The sequence below is a fragment of the Ammodytes marinus genome, assembly GCF_949987685.1.
Source record: "Ammodytes marinus genome assembly, chromosome: 2".
In the NCBI taxonomy this organism is placed as follows: Eukaryota; Metazoa; Chordata; class Actinopteri; order Uranoscopiformes; family Ammodytidae; genus Ammodytes; species Ammodytes marinus.
Window position 1 is genome coordinate 5167385 of NC_137231.1, and position 25684 is coordinate 5193068.

The 25684-nt window shown below is 42.2% G+C and overlaps 1 protein-coding gene across 1 annotated transcript; it reads right to left on the reverse strand.

Moving 5' to 3' along the window:
* Nucleotides 1–4216: 4216 nt before the first annotated feature.
* Nucleotides 4217–25437, reverse strand: bicdl1 (BICD family like cargo adaptor 1; the record flags this gene model as incomplete). Its single annotated transcript, XM_080041139.1, has 11 exons — nucleotides 4217–4390; nucleotides 7758–7878; nucleotides 9663–9793; nucleotides 10644–10787; nucleotides 11968–12186; nucleotides 12368–12547; nucleotides 13140–13286; nucleotides 14565–14576; nucleotides 15288–15404; nucleotides 22866–23081; nucleotides 25018–25437. 11 exons carry the CDS (start codon nucleotides 25435–25437, stop codon nucleotides 4217–4219), a joined length of 1881 nt encoding a protein of 626 aa, XP_079897265.1.
* Nucleotides 25438–25684: the final 247 nt, after the last annotated feature.

Consider the following 25684-nt stretch of genomic DNA (forward strand, 5'->3'; position numbering starts at 1 on the left):
TGAATACTCCAAAATGCTATTGAAGTTAGGAGGGCATACTAAATAGTAGGGAAGTATTGGAATGCAGGGTATAGCTTTGTTACTCCTTCTCTAAATGACCCTATTTGACACTTGTTAAAGATGACATGACAGGTTTGCTAATGTTGTGATATGATTGGTCTGAGCCTCTCATTGCTGTTCATTCAGTTAGCCTTCATCACACATGTAGTGACACACAACATTTTTGTAAACATTCCATCTTATAAAACTATTGTCTTGATTGCGAGAAGCAGAGACGTAACCGTTATGCCGGGGGGCCAAGACCATCGGAGACAAGCACATTGTAAAGTATTTTATTTGTACAAAAAAAGAAAAATACCCGAAATGCTCAGAAAATTGCATGATAAATACTTTGAATAGTTCGAAGCAATTTTGTGACTGAAAACAGTGCCGTCAGTCAGTGGTGAATGGAAGCACTCACACTGAACACACAATGAGCCCGACCAAAACACACTGGAATTCCAAAAAAAAAAAAAAACATCTGACTAAGTGGAGACGAGGATGCTTAGCGCGCACACACACACACACACACACACACACACACACACACACACACACACACACAGCAGACATCCTCTTAATAGTGCTTTCAATGGGGAAATGAGTCAGAATACAGGCTCAAACAAAACACAAGAAAAAACAAGAAAAACAGAAAGGGCAAGTAGGACACAATGTGGACAAAACCAAATATATTACAGTGTGATGATTTCATAACAAAAAAAAAGAGAAAGTCATTGTAGTTATGGCAGGAGCAGTGAGACGTTTTCCAAAATGATGCACCCTTTATAAAGTGTTTTTTAATGGCTGTTTTAATGATTCATTGTGTTTAACTGGACTGATCTACAGGTATGTTTTTTATAGTGTTGGACTGGTGTGAGTTCATTTCTGTTTTTTAGATTCAGTAGCTTATGAGTTGTTTTTTAAAAGTGCCATGTATTTGATAGGAAAATAATCACAGTTCATATGTTTTGGCATATCTTTAGAGTTATACTGTTTCTCTGCTGCTTGTTGTTGGGGCTGCCGACTCTTGATTAAAAAAAAAATTGTTTTTAAAATTTAAATCAGGCTTTCCTTGTAAAATAAATAAAGATCAAATAAAAAATTATGCAAACACATTTTCAAGTTGTGAAAAGCGCTGACCTTTGTTCAGTCTTAGTTCAAAGTAAATAAGCATATTCCACAAAATATTAAACTATTGCATTTTTCTCATAAATGGCTTTTAACTGATCTGTAAAGCAATTTATTAAGAATTAACGCTTTAAAAAAAAAACTATAAACAGTGACTAATCAAGTAATGCTACCAAGAACTGTCAACTACATTTGCAATTTTCTGGGGGCACTCTTGGGTGAATATTGTTTGCAGATGCATGATGAGGCTGCTATGGTACATAACGCATCACACTAGTTAATCATTTGGGCCAAACTTAGAAGTATAGTCCCTGTCCAGCTCTGCTACGTGCCACACATGAACAGTGAAATAAACGTATGCATGAGAGATAATGGATGATAATGTCCAACTCACCAGTGGAATTCCTGCTCATTGTTTAGGACACACATAACACATAACAGCGTACGGGTATATTACTCTCTCTTAAAAAAGACCTTCATTCAAAAGATATGCATATTTTCTTACAAATATATCGATTTCGTCCAAACCAATTTTTTATTTCATTTTTATAATTTTTTATATATAAAAATCATTCTTTGGGTTGATCCTTCCCAACAACCAGCTGAGATGACAAAAAGACACCTGCATAGGTTTGCACAACTGCATTGGACACACACAGAAAGACATGAGACATCGCTGTGATTCCTTCGTGTTTGGAGAGCTCAGGTCACACGCACGCACACACACACACTCGCACGCACGCACACACACACACACACACACACACAAACATTGCATCACGAATGGAGTCACGGATATGTCACCTCAAACGGAAGCCCGACAGCTAAATCAAATCAAAGTGCTCATGGAGTATCCAAGCGATGAGAATGGAGGTAGACCTTTTATCTTTTATACAGTAGAGTTGGAACCAAAGCAGCTCAGGTGGTGAGTGAGCACTGCTCTTTAGAGTGTGTGTACACAGACATGCCGTTTGGTGATGACACATTCAACAGGGCACCGTTGATCTACTGGAAAAGCATTCTACGTAGTTCCCCCCTCCTTCTCACGCTGATGTAAACATTTTGAACATTTGGTCGTCTAGGAACATGGCTGACATCACGGGGGACCATGTTTGGGACGGGCCCTTTTGGATATACATACATACCACCTGGACAATGGCCCACTACTGTCAGTCATCTAGAAGGTTTATTCAGATGCCAGAGAGGATCATGAAGGCCTCTTAGAGTTCACCACAGACCACAGGCCCAACTACGTAGTGCTGCTCTAGATACATTCATACAGTTTACTGCTTGAGCTGTTTGACCTCAGTATGATGTGATATACAGTATGAGACTTAACCATGGTGATACCTATACTGAAGTTTCTGTAAATTTTCTGAAAACAGGACGGCTTAGCAAGGGGAGTGTTGCAATCTAGTACTTTTACCACTAGATGCTGCTAAATACTCCCATATCACACACTGGACCTTTTAAAAACAGCCTCGAGGAGAGAAGCAAGCAAGACTATAACAAAAACAAAGGTTCAAACAATAAGACTGCAATACTGGGGAACTGCACATCTGCTTGATACTCCACTGTGGGTTTGAGTTTAAGGAAACCTCTTTCCATAAATTGTTTGTATAAAAAAATATTGATTAGCTCAGCTTTAATATATTTTGTGCAAGTCCCCGAAGGTTCTGAAAGTGCAATGCTAGATCATTGAAGAACCCCTTTAAGGATTGTTTCCTCAATGTAATAGCAGGTTTAGTCCTGGGGCACTGAACCATCCTCACTATAAAATTTAAAAACCTGCACAGCTGTCAGTAAGAAAGTAAGCCTTCTTTTTTTCATGTGGTTAGTCAGAAATACAGCACACACACACACACACACACACACACACACACACACACACACACACACACACACACACACACACACACACACACACACACACACACACACACACACACACACACACACACACACAAACACACACACACTATGGTCCTGACACACAGCTGTTGCCTCATGTGGTGACCATCCCCTGAGCAAATGAATAAACCTGAGAGATCACATGTGGGCTCGCCCTGTAATACCCGTAGGAGTTTTCACATCCTGCTCTGTCCTAGCCTCATCTTTTTCCCACAATCCTTCACTGTCCCAAAGACGCACCTGTCTGTCCACAGGCTCCTTAGCCTGATAACTGGGATGATGCATACAGTTACAGTATTCAGCCTCTCTACAGAGTTGGCAGTGGGCTAGTAGAGATGGTCGTAGGCACTACAAGGGAACCTTCCTCCTTGGAGGTAAACTTTGTGACCCTGTTTTAATGTTCTGTAACACCAGCAGCGTTCTACTCTATAAGACGGTCAGCAGCCAAGTCCTACCTTTATATGTCTGTCTCTCACTGACCGTCTTTACATGCACAGCATATTCTGAATAAACCAGCGACATACACTGGTGGGGTAGAAGCGCCATGATGTCTGACGTCACAAGTTTTTTACCAGCAATTATCCCCATCCCTTCCAAGGAAAATGAACACTCACTCATTATGGTATTATCTTGGTCTTGCATTGTTTCGTCATCTGAAAATGACACCTCTTGTTTGAAGGAGGTTAACACACTCTAGATTAACAGCAGTAAACCAGGGCATGCATCGTAAACTGCGGCAAATGCAGAATACTCTACATGTCTTAATGCAATTATGGCTTACTCTGAATATGACCCTATATAATCTTAATCAGGTTAGTATCGAAGTATTGCTGTGCATGTAAACGGGGTCATTGTCAGCTGTCCCCAATCAATCAGCAAGGAGAAGAGTAACAGATAAAGTGCAATATCTCCCCGCCCCTCCAACCCCTCTCTCTCCCAACCCTCTGTGTGTGCCACTGCCTGTCCTTGGCTGTGTTGTTGTTACCCCCCTGTGCTGTGATGTGACTTCATCCTCTGTCTGTCTGTCTGTCTGTCTGTCTGTCTGTCTGTCTGTCTGTCTGTCTGTCTGTCTGTCTGTCTGTCTGTCTGTCTGTCTGTCTGTCTGTCTGCTGTGCTCTGGGCCAGGTCCAATGGGGGCTCAGCTCTTCTTGAAAAAAGAGAAAAGTCTCTTGTCTCGGTCTGAGAGGCGGCGAGCGCGCCTGGAGGGCTGAGCCTGAGGCCCGGACAGCGAGGAGGAAGAGGAGGGGGCCGCACGCCACTCATCCTGGTACTTATCCATCAACTGCTGGTCGATCACTCTGTGCATGTCATCCTGAAGACAGACACAAAGCAGTGAGTGAGAGAGAGAGAGAGAGAGAGAGAGGGGAGAGAGACACCTGCACTGAGAGGGGCGTATGGTGGTGACTGGGGTGTTACAGGGAGTTCTGGGGAGATCAGACTCATTGATCAAGTTACCTGTGAGGTATTAATGCTACAATAATCTTTCATCCCTGGTAAATCCTACAGTATATTTCTGAATATCGTTTCAAAAATACCAAGTTATCAGAAATGACAGGCATTTAAACCCAGGGGTCAAAAGTTACCTGTTCTACATGCTCTCAGTACAATGTCATATGTCATATTACCCGGCCACAGATTGGCTGTGAGGTCAGTTGAATCCAATTTTAGGGACTTAATAAGCACAAAATAGCTAAGAGGAACTTTTGAATATTTCTGAAACAAGTCTCATTTTTCCTCTGATGATCATAAATTACATGTGACAGCAAACAAGACCATCAGTGCAAAGAATGCTATTTTTATATTATTATTTTTCTTAATGCTTTTGTCATGGGTACGCTCACCCCGCAACAACAGCTGGCGTAGTAAAAACTCTACCGCTTTTCTCTAATGGTGGTGCAGGAATGAACACAAACTGAAAGTTCCTCGGAGCACCTTTAAACCATGAAGTTCAAAACGTTTGATTTTGACAGGCCATTATGATATAGCTGGACCGATTAATCAGGCCGATTATTGGCATTTTAAAATAATCGGCCGATATCTGCACTAACGAGGGAAACATAAAGTAATGAAGTCTGCAGACAGTGCAGGGAGCCTTGTCAGTGGAGCTGCTGTGGAGCAATATTAGCACTTTATTCATTTGTTTACCTAAATATTTACCTTGAATTTTTTGTTTATGTATCATTTTTACAGCAATCCAAATTCCAGACTGTGATGAGAGAAATACATATAGTGTGATGAGAGGTATAGAGTATTGTATTTTCTCTTGTATCCTAAACTGAAATGTTAGATTCATCAAATGCTTATTCCACAAGCGCTCAGACAAGTTACACCTATCCTATTGTCTTATACTCAGAGCACCCCCCCCCCCCCCCTACACACACACCCCTCCCCCCTCACATGACTGGCCAACTGAAACACACTGTATTGTTGTTATGGTGAACTGAAGCGCATCGTTGTACCTTGTATAAAGTATGTGACTTGCTGTCTGATCTTGGCCATTCTCACCCTGAGAGCATACGTGCTACTGGGGTCAGATGGACCTTCATTTCTAAGGAGCCAGGAAACATGAAGCCTCTACTGTTTTAATAAATACTCTGCTTCTTTAATACAGCATACGATCTCATTGTTCTCTTTACCAAATTTTGTTTTGCAGAACTATTATTATTTATTGATTTTTTAGCTTTCCTTTTCCATTAAACACATCTCCTGAGAATATAGCAGAGGGAACCACTGTTTTAAATTGCACCAACTACTGTGACTTACTCAATCAATTGATTAAGTTGCCAGTCTGTTGTTGGACGTTATATAGTGAAAAGGCCACCAGGGGGCTCTGGCACGCTGATAAATCAACTTGGCAACAATTGTGCTGTGAGATTCAAACCAGTTCTTAGTGATTTCATGTCTTTTTAAGCTTTGATGTCACCTACTATCAAAAAGAATATTAAATATGATCATGCGCCATCCAAGCATTATGATCTACTGTGGATACAGGGCTGTTTGTGGAGTCTGTGCTCTCATCTCTCAACAGGTAAGCTGACCAGTGGACCCTGCACATAACACATGACTGTAGATACAGGTGTATAGTGAGGAGACAGAGGCAGGGGGAGAGACAGGGTGGTGGCTCTGGATGGTTCTCTGGTGATGAATGGTTTGGGTCAGAAAAGCAGAGATGAGCGTTTCTTCTGAGTCAGTTAAAGGTGTAGTCAGCAATTCTGGAGAACGCATGTTGCCAAAATAACTTTTTGTCAAATTCAGAGAATATATCCTCACCGCCCGCTACCTGTCTGTACTGTGTGTGTGTCCAGTGGCAATACACAGCATATGCTCTGTAAACGGGCATGTTGCCAGCTATGCTGGGTCCCCTAACTAACATACCAGTTTACATAGCTTTGGCTGTGTATTAATACCTGAATTATATTCAGCACACACGGTACGGACAGGTAGGCGGATCATGAGCAGATATTCAATGATTTTGACGAAAAGTGATTTTGAACAAGCATTCTCCAGAGTCACTGACCCCGACTTTAAGCATGGCGTGGAATGGTTTGGCATGGCGTGGGTTACTTGGGGCTGAAACGGCGAGGTTGGCGCAGCTCGGGGGCTCACCTCTAAGGCAGGAGGTGGGGTGGGGGGTACCACAGGGGGAGAGAGGGTGGTACGGAAGCTGAGAAAGGCCACTAGATCAGAAACCACAAGAGCCAAACAGTAAAGAGCCCTGAGGAGGCAAACTGCAGGCAGGGAGGAGAGAGAGGAAAGAGCTGCTAGTTACAGAGGAGGGAGGGGAGGGGGAGGGAACACACACACACACACACACACACACACACACACACACACACACAAAACATAAACAGACACAGACACACACAGATGCAGACACACAATTTCCTTGGGCTACATAGGTAATTTGATTCCCTATTAACTCATCACAAGCAAACACGGTCAGAAGTGAATTGATTGGTTTAGTGTACATAACCAACACAAGTTACAGGGGAGAGAAAGGACATTGACCAACTGTTCTGGAACCTCATTTCATTTCACATATAAATATTTGATAAATATTTGATGTGATGTGGCCCATACGGTTCTGAGGCACGACATAGAGGCAACTGTCATTTTTTAAATTTAAAGTCTATGTTTCCATTGATGTTGCTATTAGTCAAAGGCTAAATAACTTGTAACCACAGCTTATGTAGATACAACTTTTTCCCCTGGCCGTATGTAAACCACTGTTTACATACGGCCAGGGGAGGCGATTACAAAGGCTCATGGTAATGTTAATGTATAGGTTTACAGTCATGTTTAGTCAATATTTTGATTGTGTTAAGTAGTTAGTGTGGCCACCATGAAGGCACAGCACTACCCTGCAGGCAAGCCATGCATGCCATGCAGGGGTGTAAAAAAGAGAAAAGATCTCCTTGATGTGTACATTTATTCCATTCATCACCTCCATGGCGTGCCTTACAACAGCTAGTGGAGTCATTCTGAGGTGATTAAACATGAGCTGAACTACGTGTGCGTCACACGGTCATAACGCACACCTGCCAGCCAATCAGGAAACAATATTCAGCCAGACCATGGTATAAATATTTATATATATACAGTATATACAGTATAAATTGTATATTCATAGTATAGTCTCATTTCTAATTTCATCACATTGCCTGTGACCTTTGACCCACCTGCCAAGCCTCCAGCTGCTGCGACAGGTTGAGTTTCTGCTGGATGGCGTCCAGCAGTTGGCTGTTCAGAGACATGATGTCTATCTTACACTTGGCAAGCTCCATCTCCACTGCTTTCTTCCTGCAGGGCACACAGACAGACAGAGGGACTAGTGAGCTCTCTAACAAGGCCATGCATGTACAACAAGTCTTGGGAGGAATAGTGTAACTATTTGGTGAGCACTCTTATTCTATGTTCTGTAGCTAGTTAGTCACAGTTTTTTTTCGATCGCTAAACCACAGTGGGCACAACTGGAACGACAAGTGCAAAACTCTAACTACACTATGCACAGCAGCGGTTCATGTGGACCAAACTCTACATCGTTTTTCATTCCTTAAACAGAAATTTCAAAACTTTACACACTTATCTGATGGCTTAACCGCATCCTGCACAACACTGTGGATTTCCAGCACTTTGTTCAAATGCTAACACACTGCTGTCTCAACTGTAGACCACACATTCAAAACAGAATGGATATCAGCCTAGTGCATTTTAAACACTGCAGATTGCAATTTCAACTGAAACACTAAGAAGGTGTCTTGTTTTAGACTTGTCAGTGAACATACTGTATATACAGTATAAGGAAAGCTCAAAAATAGGAAGACAGGTTGTTGGAGGGAGAAGAGAAGCAGTGAGACTGGATGTGTGGAGGAAGACATAGAGCTGTAATGTCTGATGAAATACAGTAAGGGCAACACTGATAGACCCTGTTGTGAATCATGGTCTCTCATTGAGAGAGGCAGGGTTGAGGGTGCAATGCAATCTGCAAAGATCTAAAGTTGCATCTGTAATACGAATTTTCAAGCAAACGAAAATGTAAGAGTTGCATCCTTACAGTAAATGACAACATTACAGGAATTGATTTCTGTATTACAATTATAGAATATTTACACAGATAAATACTACATTTGGAAATGTTTTCAATAAAATATAAAATAAAAAGTTGTATCTATTGAAGCAAACTTCTGATCTTCATTTATTTTTGTTTACCTAAACATAACTGGTATGTTATAAAATAAACAATTTCATGTGAACTAATTTCACTCTTTCCTCAAAGAAAATATTACGTAATTTGTGTGAAGTAACTCAAATTATTCAAAACTGTACAAATTAAAAGTTTGTAATTTGAGTATTGGGGTTTGATGCTAGTGTTTCTACTCTGAGTGTGTTCTGAATGACAGTGTGTGTTATCTCAATGAGGCTGGTTCATAGTGTTTGCTGCACTGAACCTGTTTTGCAGGTGAAGTGAACTGTTCAGCTCCAGTGACTGTTGGTAGTGCAGACTGTAGTTAGAGTTTTGCACATTGAGCTACAGTTGTGCCCACTGTGGGTTAGCAATCGAAAAAAAACGTAAGAAGATTGATACCACTCTCATGCTCGTCTACCTTTTGACAGAGCAAGACTTGCTGTTTCTCCCAACTTCCAGTCTTCCTTTATGCTACGCTAAGGTGGTGGACTGTAGCTCCATTTTTAAAGGCTTAAACTTTCGGGAGTTTTAAATTCAAAAGACAATTCTGGTTCATTATAAATTGCAGCAGTGGATTACGTACTTTACCTCCGTTACTTAAAGGTGCACTATGTGACTTTGGGGTGTGTCAGCATATTATATTTTTCCGTAGGTATAATCTCATAACCGAGTAAACAAACTTGAAACGTGTTAGAAATCTACCTTAAAAGTTACTGTTTCACTGATGTTTTTTTACAAGAGCAGGGCCCACAGTTTGCTTCACAACCATAACACCAAATCTCAGCTAGTACAATAATAATATTACTAATTGTAATAATTGCAAACACTTATTACTGTAAAGAAAATAAGCCCAGAATTGTGAGTTTCTGCCTGTATACAGTATGTGTTGTGATCCTACTTGGCTATGGCGTGGTCTCTGTCTCTGATGGCACTCTGGAGCTGCTCACTGGGTTCTTCTATCTCAGCCATGGTCTTCATGCGCAGGTTGTCCTCCTGGAGAGAGCACATCTCTACAGAGAGCAGCGCCATCTGCACAATAACAAAGACCTCGTCAACTTAACCCCCAAAACATGTTACATCCAGTCCCTAATGTCAATGCTGTACAAAGGGCTGCTCATGTGTGAGACTGATATTCAAGTTGACCCAGTTCAGAGCAAGAGAATAGGTGACCTGTGTGTGTGTGTGTGTGTGTGTGTGTGTGTGTGTGTGTGTGTGTGTGTGTAGCTTTGTTCTTGTAAATCATGTACGTTGGCATTTGAAAGCCACAGGAGAGAGCGAGCTGTCTTAGCAGACAAGGTTGAAGCAATGTCCTACAATACAAACAACATACACCGAGTTCACATTGGCACACAATCTGGTGATCTGCTTCCGCTAAGGAAGACAGGAGGTATTATTGAATTAATGAAGGCAGTCTGACATTCTTTTTTTCACAGCACTAACAGCAGAGCAGAGCTGTAAAGAGTTCAGATGTTTGCTCTTGCCTTAAAGGTACAGTGTGTAATACCGTATAGGAGTTCTCTGGCATCATCTACTGGTAAGAGTTCTAGATTGCAACGCTCCCTTGCTAAAGATGCTAAAGATGGCATCATCCACCACTGCATCAAGTCTTTCCACAAAGTCAAGTGATGAGGTGCACATGCTTTTAGCTACTGTATTTATTCTATACTGTACTTTGTGCACTTCGGGCGGACACCCACTCTTTCTGTTCTTTGCTATGGTAGAAACATGGCGGTACAACTTGGTATAACTTTAATGCAGTTTAATTCCGCCAAGAAAGAGCTGTGTGCCTGTGTGTGTGTGTTTCTGTGTGTGTGTGTGTGTGTGTGTGTGTGTGTGTATGATATGTGTGTGTGTGTGTGTGTGTGTGTGTGTGCAGTACCTGGTTGTGCAGCTGTAGCGTCTCCTCTTCATTGCCTCTGGTCTTGCCCCGCTCTGCCTGGTACAGCTCCCTGACTTCCCTCAGCTCGTCTCCCAGCTTCCTCACCTGATCTTCCAGGGCCTCCTCGTCGCTGCGCCGCGAGCCCTTTTACCCACACAGCGTCAACACACACACACACGCACACACACACACACACACACACACACACACACACACACACACACACACACACACACACACACACACACTTTGTTATCATCAGATAGGCCCACAGAGGAAGTATTGATAAGTAAGCTGAATTAAAAACATCTTTTAAAAGTTTGTTTCACATTTGCATCATTATAATTTTTTTTATTTTGTCCGTTGGTTCACTTACTTTTGTAAACCTGACTGTAAGCTATTTCATAATACATTGTAACTAACATACTATTTTACTTTTCATTAGTGCCTTTATAAACTGCTGCTCTGTGGCTTTTGCTGCTGTCATAATGTACATTTGCCCTCTGGAGGACGGATAGAGGAATATATTTTCCTATCTTATCTTATCTTATCTTATCTTTTTTTTTTTTTTTTTTTTTTTTTAACCTTTATTTATACAGGTAAATCCCATTGAGACCGAAGACTCTTTTACAAGGGAGACCTGTTTTCCTTTCCCACGTTACCATTCACACACACATTCATACACCGATAGCAGGCTAACTATCGACATTCACACGAGGCAAAGTGTCTTGCCCAAGGACACAACAACCATGACACAGGTGCCTACAGTGACCCTGAGTCCTTGTTAGTTTCTGTTCAGTTTTCTGTTTCTTTATAGCTACTGATAGGGCTGTGGTGTGTCGATAAAGACACGCCAAAACAACTGATTACTCATAACATGACGTCTTGGTGTAAACATTCATACAACACAGAGTATCCAAACACAAATGGCTGAATAGATCTCAGGTCAAACTCTATTTTGGCTCAGTAATTAATATAGCAACATAAGTTATTTACTTATAGCAGGAAACACTGAAAACACACAAGTCAACAAAGAGCAGCCCTTTGCAAAACATATTCAATATGCTGTTATACCTGTCTGTTTCATATACCATTTTTAGCTAAATCTACACCAATTATATTACTTACTGTCTCTGTTTTAAAAACCTAAACAAATCGTAGTATGCTTACTGCAGTGTCTAGGTCTAGAACCATTATCTCTTTCCCCCCCTGTAATCATACCAAATGACACCATTCTATCAGGGATACCACAACAGCCGTAAACTGAGGCATTCAGACACCTTTCTAAATACAGGCTTATTGTCAGAGCTAGCTTGCTCATTACCGTGGACTCGTTGCCGTCCAGCAGATGTTGCGTTAGCCTGCGTAGCTCCAGCAGGCCCGCGTGGAGGGAGCCTGTAGGCACATCCTTGGCTGAGGACGTCTCTGACGACTCGTCCATGGAAGAGTCGGTGGACAGCGCAGAGTCGGTCAGGTCATTTCCCCGGAGATGAGAGCAGAGTGAGCGCACTTCACAGTAGGCCTCCCATAGCTGGAGACGCAGCTGAACAGACAAGCAAGAGTGTTTGGGAAAAGCCCAGCAAAGTATTTGACAGTTTTATCAGTCTTTTCAAAATCCTACTGTGCCCACAGATGTAATAATGTTACTGAGTACATTTACTCAAATACTGTACTAAAGCACAAGTAAAGAGCCAGGTAGTATTTCCACCAGTGACTGTCCCTACCTGCTCCCTCTCTTGCTCCTGCTCCTCCTGCTCCATGCTCTGCTCTATCTCACACAGCAGGCTGGAGGGGTGAGGGGTGAGGGTGTGGAGGCTGTGTTCCTCCGTCAGCTCCTCCAGCCGGGTACTCAGCTGTCTGTGAGACACCGTCACCTCCTGGAGCTCCAGCTGGCTCTGCCGTAACTGGATACATTGTAGTGAAATTGAAATGTTAGTGTGTGTGTATACGCAAAAGCATATCTTTTTTAAAAACATAGTTTTAATTTCTAATTTCAGTGAATACCTGTCCGTATTGTGTGTGCGCTGACATTTTTCTTTCAGCGCACACACAATACAGACAGGTAACAGATCTAAACTTTTTTTTAAAAGTGATGTTGACAACAAGCCTTTAAGCAAGTTATACAGTCATGATCAGATTTGTCATAATCAAAACCCCAGACGCCCCCACTATGGTTTATAGAATCTTCCCTATATTCTAGATCTGAAGATTGGCAAAAAGAATAGTAGGCCTACATGACTAAAAAAGTGTCCCCACCACTTTTCAAATAACCCCATCTTTATCATTCATACACAATTTCACTATAGTATGAGTATGAAAAAAAACAAACACAAAAAAACTAGCAAAAGCTGCTTAGTGGTAGTAGGATATAAAAAGACAAAGAAAACAGAAGAGGGCTAAATGTTGAAGCAAAATAAACTTTTAAGAAGGTCATTCACACACGATAACAATAAGATTTCTATGTGTGTGTTTGTGTGTGTGTGTGTGTGTGTGTACCTGTAGGTCCTTGTCGTGACACTGCCTCTCAAAGAGCAGCGTCCTCTCTCTCAGCTGCTCCACTGTGTTCTGTAGCAGCTCGTTCTCCTCCAGCATGCCCTGCACCCTGCGCTCCAGCTCCAGCTTCCTCTCAGACAGCATCGTGATCTAACAGGGCAAACGGCAAACGCTTACAAACAGCCATTCAATGGAAAGAGGCTTTTTTTTTTTTAGAGAACAGAGATTGGGCAGCTATATATGCACCTGATTATAGGCTCAGTTTGGTTGTTTTCTTTACTTTGAAGCAAACTGTGCTCTTACACAAAATTAAAAAAGCCCTCCCACTAGTCTAGGCCTTAAGAATGTTTTTGTTTTGCCTAGCGTGGCGGCGTAGGCGTTATTAGTTGCCACCCAGGTCTTCAGGAATGTCTCTTGATATAAGCTGACTCCTTAACCAGGCATGTGTATCGGCCTTCCTTCTAGTGAAGGCCAACATTGCTGCACAGCCAACTATTCCCCCACATGAATTGGTTGTACCTCTTGTCGCTGCCGCATGCTGAGCAGCTTTCCCCATTAAACAAACATCAGTTCATTTTTTGTATCCCTCCTGCTTGTTTTTGACCTACATCTGGCAACCTACTTCACAGCGCAGTAAGCTTGCATGTGGATCAGTTGTTGTTTTCACTAACCACACGAGTATCCGCATTGCCAAGTTCTGGATATTTCTTGGGGGGGGGAGGGGGGGGCTGCAATAGACTGTGTCTCCACACATATAGGGCAAACAAGCTATGAGTCATCAGCTCATGTCATATAAAATCAAAGCTTTGAAAAAATAGTGGGAGCACCCAGACATTGCAGTATCTCAAGCTAAATATAGAGCGGGAGCCTTTTCTCCCTCCCAATTATAGCGCTCTGCAGTCTGGGTGTTTTTCTGACTGGCTTTGAAAAGAAGGGGAATTCTTCATTATTGATATGCTCTGTTTGTTGTTACATACAGTATGGCTGATATATTACATGACACAGCTGACATCACAACACATAACCAAGCATGTTTTTTCTAACTGCATCTCAGGAAACAGGGATTGCCATAAGAATGTGAAAAGTGTAAAATACTGATTTTAAATGATACTGTATATATAAATATTCTATAAATACATTTAGTTCTGTAAAGGTGACAACATTGCAAAACAGTCGTCAATATGAACCTATTATGGTTCTGTAAGTTCAGAAAGGTCTGTTTTCATTCAGCATGGGATTTAATAATAATCTATATGGGACTATAGAATTTGCGTTATCATCAACTCCTTTAATTTGACAAAGGAGACGCATTTGCAAATTCAAAAGGGGAAAAATAATGGTGCAATCCTTGTTTCTATTATTTTACAAGGCTTTACACATGCAGCATGCAGTCTGGCCAGCAGACAGCGTTCAATAACCGCCACTCACTTCTAGCCCTTGCTGCTCCGACCAAGAGCGAAGGAGGGAGAGGGATGTAGGAGGGGGTGAGGAGAGAGAGAGAGAGAGATAAAGATACAGAAAGAAAGGAAAAAAGATACAGTTTGAGAGAAATCCCACAACTGTTTAGTAAAAGTTGAAGACCATCCACCTCTAGAATAAGAGCATTTGCTTCAATGGAATTTCATTTTCCATCATGTATACAGCTTATCTTGTCATCTAAATGATTCTCTGTAACATGCTCAACAATAACATAACAGCAACATAAGTAGAGAAGAGTTAGAAAATAAGCGTACTGCCTTGGTAAAGTCAGTTACACTGCAACATGTATCTAAGGTTTGCTAACGTTAGATAACATTAGCCACCATTAGCTACTTCAGCATAACACTCCTGGGTGTATAACATTGAAAAAGCATTTCAGCATTTCAAGGTAAAGTAATTCAACTATTTATTTGTATGAGGAGGAATGTGTTATCTCTTCTTTTAAGAGGTGCTTTAACTTCCTTTGGTACCTGCTGTACCTATAGGCACATACTTTTTGCCGAATACCAGTAACTGAAAAAAGGAAAAAAAAATTTTGCTAATTAAAAATAGCTCTACTGTCCTTTCCTTTGTGTGTGCTTGTGTGCGTGTGTGTGTGTGTGTGTATGTGTGTCTATGTGTGTGTGTGTGTGTGTGTGTGTGTGTGTGTGCGTGTGTGTGCGTGTGTTTCACCTCCGCCTGTAGAGTCTCCAGTCGTGTCATGTGCTGGCTTGTAGACATACTCTTCTCCCTGAAATCATCCCGTAATGAATGGACCTGAGTGGACAGCTGCCCCTCCACCTCTGCAGCCTGGACGGAGACAGACAGACAGAGGGACAGACAAACGGACAGACAGACAGACAGACAGACAGACAGACAGACAGAGAAAGAATTGTAGTAAGTTATCCTTTAATCACTATTCATGGCAATGCTGAAATGACAACATATTGTTTTTTATTTTCAACTGATGAGTAACATTAGAAAGATTGCACGGAAGCTATTTAGTCTGTGTTTTCCCTCACTGCGACAGCGAGGTTACTCACACACACACAGACTCACACACACACACACACACACATACACACACGCAACCAAGCACTCCCACACTCCCACCCACCCACCCACACCCACACATGCAAATACACACCGATGTTCACTGCATTATGTACTCAGTGTTACCTACAAAGTGCTACTCATAAAGCATCCCTGTTCCTGTAAATGCTGCATTCCAAAGCTGTGTATTAACTCAAATGTCATCGTGGCCCTACTTGTAAGCCCTAAAGAATCAGTATTTATTAGGATACAGCCCAGCAGCACATTGAGTGCATCAGTTGAGCTTATTGAACAGGTGTGATCGGGCCACACAGAGCCTGGCTGAGCATATCACATATATCACACTATCATCACTACCATGGCAACAGCAAAAAGAACTTCACTTTTTACAGCTCACTTAGGACAATAAACATAAAAAAAAGTAATAAAAACAATAAATATGTCAGAAACAATATAGGAAATAGAGAAACTGCATGGGGTTTTTATTACTGTAGCAAGCAGTCCTCAACTCTGAGGGAATCAGCTCGCCTTTTGGAGGTCAAAATATCTTTATTATTATTATTTTGTTTTGGGTTCTGAGGGAAAATCGAGATGCCTACCATGAATCTTAAAGCCCCTGTAAACCTAAATCCATTTAATCCTCTTTACTATGTCATTTGGGGAGTTAGTTGCATGATAGTAAGCATCTCAGAGTGAGGCATATTTATCAATCCAAATAAAGAGTGTTTTCATTTAAGTTTGATAAACTTTACATTTGGTCAAGATGGGGCGGGCTATGCTCTGGTTCTAATGACACAATAAGTATTTTTGAACCAATCCCTGCCTTTCTCTGTCCGAACGTTCTATAAAAAAAGACTGTTGCCATGGAGACCGTTTGATACGGCCACACACACACACACACACACACAGTCCTGTCAAACGGTCTAGACAGCAAATAATCAGATTGTTGAACTAAGTTTTATAAAAGTAATGAAATGTTTGTAAAAGCTTATTGAAGGATAACCTCTAGGTGGCAGCCCACACTGCTGCAGCTCTTAAAGAAGCTCCCAGGGAGATGCAGGAGGCTCAACAGCTGTCTGTGGAAAGGCCGGGCTGACATGATGTCTGTGACTCAGCTCTACGGCTCTCTGTGGCTCCACTTTGAACAGTAATTAATAATGCAGCGCTCTGTTTTTCATTTACTATCTATGGTTTTAACCCTGTGTGATTTGGATGATACAACTGTGGCCATAAGTTCATGCCAAACATTCTACAGGTTTTCCTCAAAGAGTTTCTTATACAAGTGTGGAAGTCGTCATATATCTGCAAAGTTATGAATTATTACAGTTAATAAATTCATCACCCATCTCCTTGTGTAATGTTATTCCAGAAAGGACTATTCCAAAACCATAATATATGGTGATGATTATTAATGATATTTTATATTAATGACATACTTATATTGGAAAGCAAAAACAAACATAGTTAAATGATTACAACCCAAGTAAAAACATGCATTCTCCTCCCTCTATATTCATTAGGCTTGTATAAAATAATAGCTAGAAATAATGACCACTAATCTTTGTAATAATTATACTCTCTCAGCAACAGATGGATTCAAAATGAAAGCATTAAACTTTAGTAGTGATGATATTCTTTCACATTCTTTGAACAGTGATCATGTCCAGCCTTATGTCACCTTGATGTGTTACTATGTGTTAATGTCTGTGGGGCCAGGCTAGTGTTCATTGTGGCCGGATGTGAGTTTCCATGTGATGGCTATGTGAGCCTATCTTCTCTGTGTGGGAGACAGATGTGTGTGGCTGTTGGATGCCAGTGCAATGGCTGGTCACCGTGTTAACTAGCGTCTGACCCACTGGCCCAATATGCTGGCAGATTGAAATCATGTCAGAGAAAACACACACAGTTGACTGCAGACATAGTCGCTTAATCTGGACATAAACTCTTCAGATCCCAGATCAGGCTTTATCAGCACGACACACAACTCAAATCTGACTGCTGTATGACAGAATCCAGGGGGCAGAAAAGCAGGGCTCAGCATCCAGGCGAGTTTCTTATCAGCTGCTTTGCTCTGACATTTAAAGGTGGGGTGGTCGAAATCACTTTTTGTCAAAATCAGTGAAAATATTCTCACAATCTCCTACCTGTCCGTACTATGTGTGCGCTGAAAGAAAATGAAATGTTAATACACAATCCAGGCTCTGTAAACTGTTATGTAAACACAAGGTATGTAAACAAAGGGGTCCCATCTAGCAACATGCCCGTTCACAAAGTCTAAGCTTGAAATTCACGATGGATTTTTTTTTCAGCACACACACATACGGACAGGTAGCACATCGTCAGGAGATATTCACTGTTTTTAACCAAAAGTGATTTTATCAACACACATTCTTTTAATATTGTTCTCTTATAATGTACATCCAGTTTCCAGGGAAGGGTGGAAATCCGAAGAGGTGATATCACTCCTGTTGATTCGGTTGCAGGCTTGGCTGTCTGTGGCTTTGGAACACGATTTAGCTGATATGACTGCAAGGTGTATCACGGGTCTTCGATGGTGCAGCCTAGCTTTAAACTGTAAACCCCTTTGCCATTCTGTACAGCGCATTCCCATGGTAACAACACGTGGAGTTTGGCTTTTCATGTCACTCGGGTTGTCATGGCAACCGGCAAGAAGTGTGGGATTGGTGGAGCCGGGACTTGGTGGTCTCAATAACTCTGCTATTTGAGCGATGCCTCGTCTAGACTCATGGACCAACTGTTACATAACAAACACTTAGGGAGTGACTATCACCTGCCAATCACACCTTATCAGAGAGCTGATCCCTGAGAGCCACAGCTAGCTACCTTTGGCTGACCGGAGACAGACGTCATGCACTGGGGCTGGATGTCATCCAATCTGATGGCTTGGATAGATGCCCAGGGAGCGTGTTCAACAACCCCGGCTACAGAGGTTGTAAAAGGAGAAGTGAGACTGAATATTCTGGTGATGTGGAAGTAACACTGCACTGAGTCACAAAGTGCTGCTTTGTGTCATTAAAAAAAACGTTCATATTACACGTTGCTTGTCCAATTGTTCTAAATGACAGAACATTTCATTCCATACGCCCCCTGCCTTACCGCCTGAAATGAACAGGTTTGATGAGTCACTGGAGGCTGCCGTCAACCTTAAAATGAAGTCAATTCCGGAGGGTTGAGGGAAATGATTTGACTAGGGCCATAAAACACACAAGACACTTATGCTTGGGTCAGTGCATCCAGCAGTCTTCTGTTGAGCATGTGTGTTAATATCATTAGAGAAAGGTCCTCACTCTGATCAGATTAAGGCCTGAGGAGATTGGCTGCATCTCGCACTCACGACCCATACAGAGCCGCACACACACCACATTGGCTCTGCACTTGGATCAATACAAACCTATTTCCTCTGTGTATTGAATATAATGTATAGTTTTAACAACCAGTATTGGAAAAAACACTCATATACACACGCTTGATCCTTAGATAATATGTCACGACAGAGCCATAGACGTTTATCTATTTTTTATTATTTTTTGGCATCTCCTTTGCCTAAATATCTAAGTTACCTGCTGTTATTAATTAAGTAGAGTAGGGACTGAAGTTGTCTTGGTTGGCTGAATGCATATGGCAAGGCTATTAGCAGGGATTATAGCTTAGTCTCCTCAGCGCTGTATTTTACCCCATGCCTTGCTGACATCACTTCCTATGGAGTGCCCTGCCTTTTCAAGGTCATCCCAGTCTGAGGCCAACTGAAAACTCTGTTAAGAACAGAGTGCTTTGTTGTTAGGAGGGCGATACTCTCTCTATCAATCCCATCTTTGGCCACAGGGTTTGCTGCAGAAATCACCCTCAGAAAAGCTGGCAGGAAACCAGGGGGGTAATGTAATGTCTATGGGGGACAAAAAAAGGCTTATTCATCATTAAATATTTAGAAAAATACATTAAACATAAATGCAAAATGATATTTAGGAGTAAATAAATGTAAAGTTGTTTTTAAAATAGCAATAAATAGTTTAATAAAACTATTTCTTTGTTTGTTCATTGCTGAATAAATCACTATTCTTCCCTATGTGGCGTAGCAATAGCAGCAACAATCCGCTTTAATTGCTCCTGCTGTTGGTGACGTATGGTAAACCCAGCGGCAGTGGATGTGTTCTGTCAAATTAGGTGAATGGTGCTCAATGGATCTGTGTAATATCCAGGCACCACTCTCTGAAATGTGATTTCCAGCAGGCCCGCTAAAGGAAATACAATAACAAGCTCATAATTGCTTGGGCATAGCATAGGCACATGTATTTTCCATTGTTTTGGCTTATAGGACACATACAGGCCAATTTAGTTCATAATAAGACTCAACGAAAGAGTTAACAATTATACAGTACAGGGAGGGCAGATTAAAATAGCAGGCCTCCAGTGGCCTCTCTACTGCAGGTTTTCCTCAGGGTACTTTTACATTGCCTCCATTCACACAGAGCTGTAAACTGTTAACATTAGCTAGTCACAGCCAATTGCTTAGTGATGAGCACGGACAGAGGGAGAGAGGGCAGGGGAAGAAAGCAAGACAGATGGATAAAATGAGAGAGAGAGAGAGGTAGAGAGAGAGAGAGCACTGACGGTGGCTGATCTCATTTATTACCCAGCAGGTCTAACCCAGTTCACTGAATCATGAGATGTGGATCGATGCAGTCAATTGGCTCTCGTAAATTTCACTGTGTCACAAAGACCATCAGATATGCCCCCCCACCCACACCCCTAAAACACAGTGTGGACCACTTTCAGGTAATGTCTTTAGAGATCACCCACACACCCAGGTTTCAATGTAATGAAATGCAGTTTAATTATGCTGAGTGCCTATACTAGCTTCTGTCCATATAGCGACTGAGTGGGCTAGAACAGCCCTTGATTGGAATGTGATGATGGGGCAGGGTCTGGTTTAATCTGATTGAGATGAGCTGAAGAGCTACACAGACAGCAGCACACTGGGGGTTAAAGACAACCACACACAGCCTCCTCCCTCCCCCCTGAGCAGTGGGTTGCCTAGCAGCAGAGTACACCTTTTCCCAGGGCAGCCCTACAGAGCACCTGTACAAGCAACAAGTCAACCTTTCTATACACTGTGGGGATCTTGAAATGCAGTGTAATCAAGGCCAATTCTACAATGACACAAACTTTAGTCACAAAGGGTGTAAAAGAGTAGACCAACACCCCTCTTACATGGTGTCATTCAAAAATTTGCCCTGGTCAATTTGGAGATTCTTTGCTTTTTTGCTTCCATAACGTGTCATTCGTACTAGTATAAATAAAAGTTCCAAAATGTACATGTAGGTGTTTATTTTACAAACTCTTGCCTGTTTGCGTCTGTATATTTCTCTTGTATGACCATTTTTAAAGGCCATTGTCTCAACATTAGTTTATTTCAATGCTCTGAACCAGAAATCTCAACTTCTAAAGCACTTACATCAGCTAAACTTTCCATAATGATGCTAAACAATATTCTGAAGGTTATAACAAAAGGATTAGTTAATACGATGTTAATTGACTGACTTATGATACATTTTGTCCTTTAGAACATGCCAAAAACACATTTTAAGGACCTGAACTAGTTTTTTACCTGCTCGGTCTAGCCTTAAAAGCAGCATCAAGTTTAATTCAAAACAGTTGCATTGTTACACCAAAGGGACTTCTCTGTATGGAGAAAGCATCCATGTTTGGCTGAATACATAGCCGGCTAAAATATTGTACTGAGCTTCTTAGCAGAGCTTAACCCACTGTACACAAACAAACTAGAAACAGTGGCGCTCTCAGCCCCATCAATCTGCTGCCAATCTCAGTTTCTTCTCATCGACAAGGGTACAGCCTCATTGCTATGTGTATGTGTGTTTGCATCTAACTGCCTGTCTCTCCGTCCGTCCATCAATCCATCCGTCTATCTGAACTTTTGATATGAGACGCTTTCCACTCGCTTCTGTCAATATAACTGCTCTAAAATGACCTGTCAATATGCAGAGTGCTATTGCATAAGTGTGCCGTCCAATCCTTTTTAAATTATTCAGCGTTCAAGAACCAAAAGCTGCTCTTTTAAATTGATGAGTTAGCATAATTCAGGTGAGGTTAGAGACAGGCTGAATGGAGGCAGGGGGATGATGAATCCTCACTTGGCTGAGCATCTTATGTCATGTCAGCCAGGCAGACTGAGTGGCCCTGAGGCCAGGCCAGGGAGAGACACATACTGTACATAAACACACACACACACACACACACACACACACACACACACACACACACACACACACAGGGAGAGGGAAGAAGCTGTTTTAAGCAGCATTAAGACCATGTGACTCAGTGACTCACGCCTGGACTGATTAAATCTTCCGTGCAGGTTGTCCTGGCCCGCCTGAAGCACGCACACACACACACACACACACACACACACACACACACACACACACACACACACACACAAGGGCTGCACCATATATCAAAAATGTATAGTTATCGCTATATCAACATTGGAGGAATATACTACAACTCCAATGTTGATATCGAGATAACGAAGCATTTCCTTTTTTCATCAATTTATTTTCAGTGTCTGCATAGCCTATGTACTGTCTTTGGTCTCTATAGGCAGTGAACTCAAAGCAAAGAGAAATCAACACTGTATATTTAATTATTATTTTATTGATCGCAAGTTTTATCGCCATTGCTATATTCAACCATGTTATTGCACATGAATGTTTTCCCGATATTGTACAGTCCTAGAACACACACGCACGCACGCACGCACGCACGCACACACACACACACACACACACACACACACACACACACACACACACACACACACACACACGTACATGCTTAACTTAACCCTAACCAAAACTTTATTCTAACCTGAACCTTAAAACCAAGTCTTAACACTCAAAAAGGCCTGTGAAGAAGTGAGTATCAGGCAAAAAGTCCTCACTTTCCAAAAATGCCCTCACTATAATGGTTAAAAGTTTAAATTGGTCCTCACCAAGATGCCTGTACAGACACACACAGACACACACATGTGTGTGTGAATGGTAACGTGTAAATGGGAACAGGTCTCCCCTGTAAAAGAGTCTCCGGACTCAATGGGATTTACCTGTCTAAATGAAGGTTCAAAAAATAAACATAGATATTTTTTAAATCACACACAGACAGAGGGACAGTGCTCCTCACCCTACTGAGTTGCTCCAGCAGCCTGTGGTTCTGTTCAGAGAGCTGGCTGATGGCCTTGGTGCGGTCCCTGTCAGCCTCTCTCAGCTGGACCTGGTGGAGCTCCAGTTCCCCCTGCAGCTGCTGGACGTCCGTCTCCAGCTCGGCCACGCGCTCCTCCCACTCCCCCTCTCGACTCTCCAGACGCCGCCGCAACTCGTGCTTCTCCTGCTCCAAGTGCTGTGTGTGGATAAGGGCAGAGAGGGTGTAATATAGTTAAACCTTCATTTTGCTTAGTTGTGATATCGTGATTATAATTTTACAAAACGCAAGTACCGTGGCCCACTTTAGCATTAAAGGTGGAGCCAGCGATGCTGAAGAACGCTTGTAGTCAAAATCAATTTCTGTCAAAATCAGTGAGTATCTACTAACGATCCACCACATATCTGTCCGGTTTGTGCGCTGAATAAAAAACTCTGGTGGTAATACACAGCCTAGGCTCTGTAAACAGACATGTTGCTAGCTATGGTGGCCCACTTTGTTTACATGCGCTTTGTCCACTTACCCGTTAACAGAGCATAGGCTGTGTATTAACATCAGATTTCTTTTCAGGGCACATACAGTACGTACAGGTAGGGGATAGTGAGGAGATATTCACAGATTGTTTTGACATCAAGTGTTCTCCAGAATTGCTGCCTCCACCTTTTAGAGTGTAGAAAAGTTTCTGAGTTGTGCCACACACCAGAAAACTGAAGGACATTTCACATGCAAAAGGCTGACAACAACTGCCACTATGATAGCCTGACATAAAAGCAAAGGTTGGATCTGGTGCAGTGATATATTAAAGTGATTTTCAACTGGACCAGTCTCTTGTTTCCCTAGATCCTAGAGTGACAGTTTAGCTAATAGGATGCTACTTTTGGATTCTCTAGACCGCAATGAACAGTGGACAGTTGCACTGCAGCACCAGCGGCTGCCAGAGTTGGGATAGGGGTTGTTGTCATATAGGCAAAAAAGCAGCTGGCATCACTATATTCTCATTTGTGAGTTAACGGACCGAACTAAATTTGGATTGGATTAAGAGGATCAAAACAACAACTGATTGAGTAGTAGACAAGCACCTGTACCCAACAACATGATGCCTAATAAGAGTTTGATATTAAAAAGGCAGCTTATCCCTCTGTGCTGTTCACATGAGGATGAATACGGATCAAAGGGCTGAACAGATGTACAGTAGTAGATACAGTGGGGCCTGGACAGCCACGGGATTAGTCTTTGTGTCTTTTCTCGGGCCACGTGTTGGCTTGTGTGAAGGATTTTGAGAGAAACAACAACCCAAAAACAAAAGCTCAGCGGTCCAGCATCCATTGTAAACATGATGTGTGATCTTAATCGCTGACTTTGCTTACTTTTTAACTCGGCTAAAAAGCTTAGTACCTGTAACGAGGTATGACAGAGTTTGTCTAATTGATTTTATCTTTGAATCAGAATCAACAGAAAAGTCCAATTCATTCTACGAAACCAGTTCCCAGTTTATAGCACATTAGGTAAACGTATGTGCTACAATAAAAGAATCTTGCTAGGGGAAACCCTCTTTCTTCGGCTTGATTGTGGAGCTCTAAAGGCCTCATTCGTTGACATCCCTCTCTAGTTGGTTTACATTGCAAAAGTCCAAACCTGACTATTATATGTTAATGGCATTTAGAGAAGAAACCACAGAGAGGTGTGGGGCAATTTTAAAACGTGTTTAAAGGTGCATAATGTAACTTTGGGTGTGTCAGAGAAGCGAACATTTTCCAAAGGCATATTCTAATAACTGAAACAAACAAAATAACAAACTTTCCTCACAGGAAATTTGGATCACTGTTTGGAGTTAGAAAGCTACCTGAAAAGTTACTGTTTCACCCATAGATGGTTTCACCGTAGTTGTTTACAGCAGCAGGGTCCAAAGTTTTGTTTACATAACATATTGTTGTATTACATTTGGTTCCAGGTGCCTAAAAATAATTGTCTTTTGATTCATGATGATAGAATTATTCAATAAGAATTACATGTAGAGTAAATATGTTTTGTAAACTGGCTGCTGACTCGGCAAAAGTAAACAAATCCCCCTACCCTAAACTACATTGTGCACCTTTAAATTAGGCCAATTATATTTTCTTTTCTCATAGTTTACCTCTAATTTTTCGTTGAGGTCTTTGTGCATTTTCTCATATTGCTTGGTCAAGTCTTGGTTTCTCTCCAGTAACGCTTTGCCAAGTTTAGCAGCCAAAACCAAGTCCTTCTCCTTTTGACGGAAGAGCGACAAAAAGTCTGCGTTATGCCCCGGCGAGGGCGTCTCTAGGTCGGGCAGATCGTCCTCGTCGTCCCGCTCCCCTGTAAGCATGGCCAGTTCTTCCTCCAAGGCCATGCCGAGGCCCCCGGAGCCGGCGCGCCGCAGCGGGTGACCCTGGAAGCCGCCGCCACCGCCACCGCCGGGCGCCTGAGTGGCGGCGGCGGCAGGGCTGCTCCGGGGCTCCATGCTGTCGCTGTCCAGCTCCAGTGGTGCTGAAACCACGGCGGACGCCTGCAGGTCTAGTAGGCAGAAAGCGGACATCGGACAACAGATTTAAGAGCCGACTCGATTTCACTCCGGATGAACCCGCCCTGTTCGGACAGGGCTGGGCTGACCGGACCGAATCGACATTTCATCCATCACCCTCGCTATTCCGAGCTCGATCCAGTTAGATTGTAGGCTACACTAGTGCTTTCGTCCCAGTTTCCTCACGCCGCTCTCTCCAGCAGCGACTCTGTTCGGCTCTGATTGAATCCCAGCAAACACCGCCTCCTTTGCAGTTCACTGA